This window comes from Bidens hawaiensis, unplaced genomic scaffold, assembly GCF_021521415.1.
Source record: "Bidens hawaiensis isolate Kalapana, Puna unplaced genomic scaffold, B.hawaiensis_p1.1 tig00419493_1, whole genome shotgun sequence".
NCBI lineage: Eukaryota > Viridiplantae > Streptophyta > Magnoliopsida > Asterales > Asteraceae > Bidens > Bidens hawaiensis.
The window spans coordinates 123,459-134,986 of NW_027506836.1; the positions used below are offsets into that span (position 1 = coordinate 123,459).

An 11,528-nucleotide genomic window follows, 5' to 3' on the forward strand; every position below is an offset into this window, starting at 1 on the left:
GGACTTGAGTTTCTAATATATACTAATACAAGTAATCATATATAGGTAGGTAAATACGAAAGCTTAATTATTTTAATACCTTTATAAAACTTGATAGATGTTCTGAAGGTCTGACGGAAAAACGAACTCCTTCCGTTTATATTTCGCGGGAAAGTTGTTTCGGTTTGTTCAACAGAAAGAGTTTATGGAAGTGGGTAGTGCTAACCTAAGAATATTAAAAGAGATGTGAATATGATTTTGGTTTGTGATTTTGGTGGTACGCTACGAGGGTGCCGCCATACCGTGAACTTGTTTCAGGTTGGAATTAATAAATAGTAGGTGGAGACAAAAAGAAAACGGAGATGATGGTCATTAGTTTAGTGTTTGGAAGTTTGATATTTTACAGCTAATTATTTTGGAGATACAAGCATCGCTCAAGTATCCATCACTCATCCTATTACGCAGTTCCGTCTTTACACGCTTCACTGAAGAAAAACTTCTCTCAACACTCGACGTTGCAATCTGTAAAACTAACGATAACTTTATTAAAAGATAGAACAACAGGAAATCAATGTGCTTTCTTGTTTCCATCATCTTTTTGGCAAGCTCACTTACCCCCATTCAAGTTGTTAAACCACGCATCTTCTTTCACATTAGCAATGTAGTTGTCGAGTTCATATACAAGCTTTTCTTTTTCATCAAAATTAAAATCATATGATTAAAAGAAATAAAATAAATAAAAGAAATAAAAAGAATAAAAACTTACGCTAGAGAAGCTATTGAAAACAGGAAAGGAAAAAGAATAAAAACTAATCCTTGATGCTAGGAGAGTGTTTTGAAACCCGGGTTTGTTCAATTAAAAGAAGGATGTTTACCACTAGACTAGAGATATTATAAATGGGTTCACTCTCAAAATATACGTGGGTTCATTCTCATCAGTTATGTAGATATTCTATATAAATTTTAAAACTCAGTGAGTTCCCGTAATACCATCCAATGCATGTAGATCCGCCCTGAATCTAATCATTAAACTTATGCTATATAGTTTTGGTTATTTAAAAATGATAATGTAATAATAATTATATTTTGTATCAACCTTAATCTGTCCAGTTGGCCAAACTATCCACGATCACCAGCTTCCGGACACCGACAAAACCACGGTGGACAAAAGGCAATCACCATCGTAAAAGCCAAACATGTCCAAAACCAAATTATTGTTGTTCCTTCCACGAAGCCATCCGGCTAGCTTTCTCCGCCGTACCGGAATCAATCAATATCTTAATTAAATCACACGGCTTTTATATAGCCTTTTTCAAACCTTGGACCCCTCACCATTAACTCTTGACAATCTTGACTTAAATATAATAAATTGTTGACTTATTGACTTAGCCCAATCTCACACATGTGGCTTACTGGCTTACTTAACCTGGCTAGACCTATTGGCTCGGTTGGCTTAGTCAAACAACCCCCAAATTTAGGGGTGTATGAAAAAAAAAAGAAAAAAAAACGAAATCGAAAAATCAAACTAAAACAAGAACGACAGTTTGGTTTTATATTTTTGTAAAAATCAAAGTTACTGTTCGGTTTTGGTTTTACATGTGATAAAGACACCGATCCGAACTGAATTTATATTTATCGATTTTCAATTTTCTATTTATTAAAGTAATTTACAAGCGTTTAATAAATTTCAAATATTTAGTCTAAATGTATAATAATCAATTGATAAATCGACCCAAGGATGAAAAAATCAAACAAAACGACGGCTTGGCTTTATGTTTTCGTAATAACCAAAATTACGGTCCAGTTTTGGTTGTACACATGATAAAAAGTCGATCCGAATTGAACTTATAGATTTTTATTTTTTACTTTTTTAGAAACAATTTATAAGAGCTTAATAGATATATAGATATGTCACTCAAATATTTAGTCTAGTTGTATTATCAATTCATTATTTGATTACAAACTAACAAAATGATTTAACCTCAAATTTACAATTTTGATCCAAGTTTTTATTTTCGGCCCAGTAATTTTAAACTCGAATAATAAAACTGGTTTCGAAATAAACTAAAACCACACGATTCTAAAAAAATCGTTCCGTTTGTTATTCGGTTTTAATAAAAAAACCGTACCATGCACACCTCTCACTCAGTCACCCCACCCACCCTTACCCTGTCTTTATATACCACAATCCACAAAGCAATGTAAACATATTATTGCTCTGCTCTAAACACCAAAAGCCTGCAACTTTCTCTTTAACTCTCACACAGATCTCTGCAACTTCAAGAAACATGAAGGTACCGAATTACTGTCTTTATTCACCAAATTCACCTTAAATTTTCACAACCCATATCATAATATGTGAAATCCCACATGGGTTTTCAAAATCTTAATAATTTCTTCATCTTTTTTTCAGAAAGTTGTGCTGAAATTGGAAATCTTGGATGAAAGAATCAAGCAAAAAGCCATGAAAAATGTGTCCAGTCTTCCAGGTACTGCAAAATATTGTGAAATGAACACAAACCCAGATCTAATTTGCCATAAAGATTGAAACTTTAACATGATTTGGTAAAAACAGGTGTGGATTCAATACCAATGGACATGAAAGACAAGAAACTGACAGTAACAGGGGATATAGATCCAGTGACAGTGGTGTCAAAACTGAGAAAGATTTGCCACACAGATATTGTGTCAGTGGGTCCAGCAAAGGAGCCTGAGAAGAAGAAAGAAGATGATAAGAAGAAAGAAGATGACAAGAAGAAAGAAGCTGCTAAAAAGAAAGAAGAAGAAGCTTTGAAGTTAGCATATGCTGCATATTATCAACAACAGCAGCAGCAGCTGCAGCAGTATCCTTATTATTATAATAATAATTATCAGCAGCAGCAGCCACAGCAAGGCTAATATCAGTATAATCATCCACCAACACCATATTATTCAAAGGTTGTTCAAGATGAAACAATATCTAATTGTGTTATTTCATAATCAGTTGGTAAAATATGTTGGTGAAATGACTGAAATCAGATCTTGGTGGTTGATGGAGTGACAATTTGCAGCTTTTTTTAGTGATGTAAATTATTATATTTTTATTTATATTATAGTTTTATTTTATTGGGTTGAGGTTAAGTTAATTGCTAGATAAAAATGTTTAAATCCTGAGTAGTCATGCATTGGTGATTGTGTTTTATGTATTAGAAGTTGTATCCAGTGGACACGGTGTGACGTAAGGTGTCTAGGAAGTCATGGTTTTTAGTCCCGTCGTGAATAAGTGTTGTAGATTTATGAGTAAATTTAGAGAGTCTGAGTCTGTCATGAAAAAAGTGTATTAGAAGTTGTGATTCACTTGTTTGGTGAAAGGGTTTTGACAGTTTTGTAATCTTTGTTTTCTTAGCAATCATAATCTTGAAAAGTTGTGATATGAAGTTTTGTCTACAAAAAGTGTCAATCATTTGAGGAGTTTACATGTAAATAGATTGTGTTAAACTTACATATAACAAATTATATTAGTTATGGTAGAATTTTATTTAAAACTAATTTTATATTTTACGTTACTTTATGTGAATATTCGTAGAATTTTAGTGATCAAAAGAATAAAATCCCATGCATTTGATGATTATCTTGTTAAAGCCTTTACAAACATCAGAATCATCATTTTTATGACCACGCTACGTGTGATGTGAATGACGAAAACGAACCTATACATTGATTGTCATTTTGTAATTAGTCAAATATATACAAACTGTGACGTTTTACTTATCTATAGAAGATATAAAATAAATGGCATGTTTCTCAAATTTATAATGCTAAATGTCAATTTCAAGTATATAATGCCTGCAAACATACAAAATGAATACCTAAAAAGCAAAGTTAGTTAACACATATTTTTTAATTAAAATGTCATTTTCATTGTAGAAGACAATATATGAGAAATTATTATTTTGAAGACCACATCTATATATATTTTGGGCGTGTGCATATTGTACATGTATAGGGGGTGCGTACTATTTTGATGATGTTTAGGTTAAACTTTAATTCAAACAATTAACTCTCTAAATCAAAGCAAACAATGAAAAGATCATAAACCAAATCAAATTGCTACTACAGCTAGGTTTACGATTATTTCAGTTGAGTTTATCATGTTTTTAAAATAGATTACTTTTTGCACGGATTGGCTTCACCGGGAACTTTTAGAAGCACGTATCTTTATTATCGGACGTGGGTTGATTTTCAAATAAAAAATTAGCTTAAAGTAGGAAAAACAAAACGTTGATTGGACACGCATTAATAATGTTTATAAGATAAAATATCGATCGAATACACTATACAAATGGTTTTAAAACTGAACTGGTCAAAATTCCTATGCTTATTATCTTTTGAGTTAATTTCAGGCCGCTAAGTAAGCTATGTAGTTGTTTGATGATTAAGACATTTTGGCCACTATCAAGATGTTGTTTTTTTGTCCAATAGCTGGTATTTTTTTTGATCTCCACATTCTTGAAATATTCCTTTGTGACATATGTATTGGGAACATTTTATAAATATGGTCTTATAATTTTTAACTCTTTTAAATTATCCACCAAAGTACACATGTGGAAGTAACTGTTATAATATTAAACTTAATGGTTACAGACATACAGATTGAAGAATCTCCTTTTATCAGCTTTAATAGGATGTGTTGAGGTTTTTTTCTCTGAAGAGTTTTAATGAATCAAACAGATTCAATTACAACCAAACCAAACTGAACTCCATTACTTTCATATTCGGTTTTAAAGTATAACACGTTGTGTAAATATCACACGTCTATTATTGAGTTACATATGTAAACTTTATAATTGGTCCCAGATTTAAAAGATATTGAATCCTAGTGTAAAGCTATTCCTTTGACTCCTTTTTACTTCCTCATTCTGTACCCTCTTTAAATATTCTATTTTTTTATTTATTTTAATCAATAAGGTTAACTAAACTGATTAACTACTCTGCTTTTCAATAAGGTTAACTAAACTGATTAATCAATAAGGTTAACTAAACTGATTATCTACTCTGCTTTCACTTAACTAAACAGAACATATTTCAAATTATGTAGGGTTTGGTTTTAGTTTAGTTTTTCTTGTTTTAAAACAAATACCCAACGCCCCTAAAGACTTAAACTTACGTAACCAAGGGCTTATAGTTAACCGGAAAAAAATCAGGAACACCACTCGTCTCTCTCTCAAAAAAATAAAAAAATGAAGGTTGAGAAAGAATGATCAGATGTGTATAAACAGAATGAACCTCATATAGAGAAAGTAATAAAATAATAATATGTGTGTACTGTCCATGCAGAGGAGTTCGTATGGAATTACCATGATCCAAAGATCAACCCCCCCCCCCTTCCTCCCCACATATTTTCATATCTTCTATCTTATCAACGCTTAATCATTTGAAAATCAATTCATTATATGTATTTGTTTACCCGACTAGTTTTTTAATTGATTGGATCCTTTTTTGATCAATGAAAGTACTTGAATGTTGGTTATTTATGTTGCTTATGTTTACCGCAAACCCCATTTCATGTATTTCATACTCAAAATTGTATCTAATCGAAATCCATGGGTTAAAATGTCAAAAGGTAAAACTTTCTATGATTTTCGTCTGTCGCGCATCGTGAAGAACTTCCCTTCTTCCCTTCGCGACACACGACAATTCTAGGGATTTAACACTCATCCAAGTGGCTCTGACATGCAGAGATCTGAGCCCATGTCTTTCACGAAAGGCGACGAACCTCAAAAACACACGAGACCAGATTCGGTCGCGCGTCGTGAAGAACTTGGCTCACAACCTTCACGACACACGACATAGTGCCAGCAAGCACGAACATCAGTTTTCAACGAGCTGGTCTTTGGCTTCACTAGTTGAACACTCTATTTAATCATTTCAGGGTGTTTAAATGAATCTAGGCTCTTCCCCTGCATATTATCATTCATCTTGGTCATTTAAGTTATAATATTCAACTTTGCTAAAAATGAACACTTGACCAGTTTGATCAATTTACCCGTTAAATCTTGTTATTGACGAGATTGGCTACTTATATTTACCTTTTAGCCTTTGCCCATTCCTCACCACTACTCAATTCACTCTTACGTAACGCTCTTGTTATTCAAATTTTGGTATTCAAGTCAGCTGGACTTTCAAAAGTCAAACCCGACCTTCAATCTCATCCTTCTTGTACAATCCTTGGGTAATTGTTGTTTGATTATTCATTGTTAGTATCTCTTGAGTGAAACCCCTCTCTCAATTCTATTTGATTGATATGCTTCATCATCCAATTTCAACAAAGTTCATTCTAGGTTTTATGTTTCTAAACAAAGTTCGGCGACTAATGAAGAACCATCACTGGCGACGGTTGAATGACTATTTTGAGGATTTTGTGAAAGTGATTGGCTATTATTAAAAACTGGGTGGTTAAGATGGCACTTCGGGTCATTTTCCCTTATTTAAATAGTATTTTGTTATTTTATTAATTTACTTTAGGCTACCATTTGTAACACTATACAAACAAAACATGTGGCATAATGTGTGACGTCAAAAACCCAATTTAAGATACACATCCATACATCCAACTAAGTGTTAATGTGAGTTCATTTATTTTCTCACATCTTATTTATTTTAACAAAAACTAGTCAAAACTTGAGTCTTTAAGTCAAAAGTCAGCGTCAATTTTTCTTTCATTTTATTGAATCGCTGGCTTGGTTGGAATCTGTTTTTCAATCATTCACTAGTAGAGACTTTGCTTTAATTGAATATTATTATTAGCTTTCACATTTAACTAACATGTGAACTGTGAACTAATTAATTTCTTATTAATCCATATTTAATTAAACAATAATCTTTGCATACTTTTAAATCATCAAAAGGTTAGTCATTTGTTGGTTGTGTTACATGACTATATCTCTATAATAACATTATTATGCAGAAGAATCTCTATAGTTAGGCAGAACAATTTCACGCAAACATACGAGTATATATACATGAATATTTGATTGTCTGTCTACGTTTATTCTTCTAGTCTAATATTTCATTCTCTAATCAAATAAAATACATACTGAATTTATTACACGAATAACAGCACACACATAAACTATATGTGACATAATGCCATGTATCACATTAGTTTAAGATAGAGTATACTACAATTCGCGTCTATGCGGTTTTTTTGGCGAGTCAACTTGAGTCCACACTTTGCAAAATTTGCTTCATGAGTCCTTTGTTTTCAAATTCGTAACATCTACTCGATATTCACCCCCTTGCCACTATCTCCAATCATAACCCCCCATCATTCTCCACCCATAAACCTAACCGCACCACCGTTGCCCTATGCAACCCACCACAACTCTTATGCAACACTTTGGTACGGCTAGACCAAAACTCTTTAGTATTTGAAGTCATTTAAATACATTTTTTGGTAAAAGATTGTAAATTCAAAAGTTTTAGCTTTTAAGGGAAAGAAAAGAATATACAAAAACAGTGTTGAACATCCAAAAAGCTAGCGTGTTTAAGAAGCTACAAGTGGATATATTTTTATAATTTCAGTTCATGCTACATAACAAACACTGAAATAAGTGATATGATTGAAAAGACGACATAAATATAAATATTAATAATATAATTCATATGTAATATGTCCTCCTCATATTATACACACCCTTCACATTAATTATACAGAATTACTGAAATTATTTTTACCTTTCATTCAAATTTCACTCGTCGTCCATAATCTTTAAAATTGATCTTTTGTGTTATTTACGTTTTAAAATCCTTCAGCGTTTGTCCTTTTTGCCTAACTCGGTTAAAAATTTATGTTAAGTCAGGTCATGTGCCTTACAAATGTGAGTAAATTGATCATTTTACCTATTAAATTAAAAAAATATTTTAATAAATAAAGAAAACAATAAATATATATTTAATTTCTATCTCTCTCTCTCCTCCTCCACTATCAATTTCCGGCAGCCACCACCACCACCGTCTTTGACAAAGAAAACCACCTTCACCTCTACTCCCACCGACCACCACCACCACCACCTCCGATGAGTACCGGTGAACCGCCATTAACACCGGTGAATCCGGTGAACCTCCGACGAGCAACTGTGAGCATCTGTGAACCGCCGCCAACACATAAAATGAATCTATTTATCAACCTCCGACGAGCAACTTTTGATTTTGATTTTTTTTATTTGAAATTTCTTTAGAAGCTTCACAAGGAGACTTGACTTGTGATTTGTGAAACCCGTCATTCACGACTGTCTTCATCGCCGACATTCATATATAATCCAATCCCAAATTCCCTTCATTTCATTTCAATAAACGCGTCGTGTAAACTTTAATCAATCAATCAATCAATCGGAGTGATGTCATCAATGACGGAGAAGAAGCCCGAGGAACCCGTGATGAGGATCCCATACAACCCAAACTACCAACAGCAGCAACCGTCTATGTACGCACCCCAACAACCACAGCCGCAATACTACGTCGGACATAACCCTTATCAGTCCGGTCAGATCCCACCTAACGCCGTCTTTGGCGATCCCAAAGGTATCCCTATTCAACAGACTGTTTACAGAGATACCCCTGCTCCGGTTAACTGTGCCTTCTGCGGATTGATAAATAGATTCATTTTATGTGTTGGCGGCGGTTCACAAGTGCTCGTCGGAGGTTCGCCTTGTTCACCGGTGTTAATGGCGGTTCACCGGTGCTCATCGGAGGTGGTGGTGGTCGGTGGGAGTGGAGGTGGTTTTCTTTGTCGGAAAAGACGGTGGTGGCTGCCGGAGATTGGTAGTGGAGGAGGAGAAGGAAGAAGAAGAAGGAGGAAGATAAGGGGGAGAGAGAAAGAAATTAAATATATATTTCTGGTTTTTTATTGTTTTCTTTATTTTTTAAAATATTTTTTTAATTTAATAGATAAAATGACCAATTTGCCCTTATGTGCAAGACAAATGACCTGATTTAACGAAAATTTTTAACTGATTTAGACGAAAAGGACAAACGTTAAAGGATTCTGGAACGTAAAGGAGAAAAAAGATCAATTTTAAAGATCAGGGACCACGAGTAAAATTTGAGTAAAAGATAAAGGACAATTTCTGTAATTCTGTCAATTAATTAAATACTTAAGCACTTCACAATAAACAATCTTCAAACAAAAGAATAATGGATAGCCTTTTACATTAGATGTCATACAGACGTATACTCATTTAGGCGATGATAATACGTGTATAGTGGATGGTTTTACGTTTTGCACCGGATAACATGTGTTATGGAGAGGTTGAGAAAGATATCGGTCATCGGTGATGCATTGTAGAGCAAAATGATTGGTTTGTATATTAAGTATTAATTAAAAAAATAAAAATTCAAACAACTATCGCTCTCACGCCCGTGGTACCCTCTACAGCGGGTCTGCGTTTCCACGCCCCCTTCAGATTTACCACAAGGCGACAACCATTTAATTTTTATAAAACTAAGTGCAATGTTTATTTCTGTAAAAATATAAAATAAATAACATAAAACTAAACTAATAAAACAAGGCTTCGTTAGAAAAACAAATGAAGTACAAACCTAAATTAAAAGACAAAGGCTACACACGAAAATACACAATCACATAAGACAAAAACATTTTATATTTTATATTTATATAAACTATTGTCTACTGTGCATTTATGCTTATACTATTTCCTATTAAATAAATGATTAAAAGATATTTAAAGTACAGAAACGCAGGAATCGTCCAAGTTTCCACAGACAACTGTTCATGATTTATCATCATATACGTGTATGTATATGTGTCTATGAATATTCATGAATGTTACACTTTTATGATATAAAATATAAAATTATGTTACATGCAATCTGTTTATTCTTATGTTCAGGGAGTGTTCATGACTTTACTTTTGTAAATGTGTTAATGATTACAACTAGACCAAAACATTAAGTATACTTTTTAGAGTGTGTAGAGTGTACATTTGTATAAACTAATACAAATCGCACACTCGCTGAACGATAAAATTTAAAGCGTTGATGGGTTCGATTTCTAATTGATATAAACAATATATACAATCATACCCAAATGTATAAATAGCACTAATTCACACGTTTCTTTTGTCCATTTTTCAAAATGTGACATTATCTTTCAAATTTAAAACCATGTTATAGTTTTGGTGGATTACTTAAAAGGTCAACTTCCTAATAGGTTCCATTGCCCACCAAACCTCCATAATTAATGGAAGTTCAGTTCAGAGCTTAAGTTACTGGAGATTCCATCATTTAATAATAATAATAATAATAATAATAATAATAATAATAATAATAATAATAGATCCCGATGTTAAATCCACTTGTGCACATGGTCGCCTAAAAGAGTACAACAAAACATGCACAAGTTACAGCTTCTATGCCCTACACATGTACTAATAAATAAATAAGCATTTAGTTAACCGTCACTGCATGTTAAATAAAATTCAACATACTTCGTTAATACTTTCGTAACCAATGAGTACTTAGGGGTGCAAACGAACTAAACTTCCTATGAGCTACTTGAGCTTGAGCCGAACCATAAATCTAATGAGCCAAGTGTGAGTAGCGTTAGATTTGGGTTCAGCTCGGTCTGGCTTAAGACGGAAATTAGAGATGTACAAAAATGCCGGTATGGGCCCACTAAACCGGTTTAGGAACCGGGCTACATAAAAAAAAAGCAAGGTTGGGCAAAATGGGTTTGGACTCTATCCAATTTGTAGGTTCGTATACTAGTTCGAAGTCGCATTCACTTAAACCAATTTTGGACTCTAACCGATTTGAAAAACATGCAAAAAAACCGTTTTTCCCCAAACCAGCATAACCGAACATAGCATGTTTGAATATTTTTCCTTCTAAACTGGCTTATAGCCCGAACCATTTTTTTTTAAAACTTACTTTTTAATCTGTTGACCAACTCAATTCGGTCTATGACTTAGAATCATTTTGTACGCCTCTCACTTCTATAGGAAACCACTTGAAAGTTTCAAATAAACTTGGACCACATTAAAGAATTTTCAACCTGTGTCCTATAATTATGTAAGTGGGTTTCGTAAATTATATTATATGGTAACTAGTGATTATGAGTAGAGGGAAAAGAGAACATACGTGAAAGCTAACTTTAAGGTGATTATGAGTAATCAACCAATCAATCATACCCAGTGGCAATCCCACCAATAGCAAAGTTATACGTAAGTGATAATGAGTGAACGAGAGAAAAGATATTGTGATAAAAATATAAAGAAACTAGCTTTTAGCTCGCGTGTCACGTAGGTTACTTTAGTTTTTTTTATCTAACTATACTAATAAACTAAAATAATGAGGATGATGTGGCAGTCTCACATTCATTCTTGGCCTAATCTTTCTTTTCATTCATCCTATCTATTCATGGGTTATTAGGCAAAACTAGACGTGCACAAATCGGGTTCAACTGGAAAACCCGAACCGGTTCGAAACCGGTTTTTTCACACCGGGTTGTAAAATGGAACCGGTTCCAATCAAGAACCGGTTCGGTTCCC

The 11,528-nt window shown here is 33.4% G+C and overlaps 1 protein-coding gene across 1 annotated transcript; it reads left to right on the forward strand.

Moving 5' to 3' along the window:
• Positions 1–2,251: 2,251 nt before the first annotated feature.
• LOC143618625 (heavy metal-associated isoprenylated plant protein 39-like) lies at positions 2,252–2,965 on the forward strand. Its single transcript, XM_077090758.1, has 3 exons — positions 2,252–2,273; positions 2,393–2,468; positions 2,555–2,965. The coding sequence occupies exons 1-3, from the start codon at positions 2,268–2,270 to the stop codon at positions 2,875–2,877; spliced, it is 405 nt and encodes a 134-aa protein (XP_076946873.1). The 5' UTR covers positions 2,252–2,267; the 3' UTR covers positions 2,878–2,965.
• Positions 2,966–11,528: the final 8,563 nt, after the last annotated feature.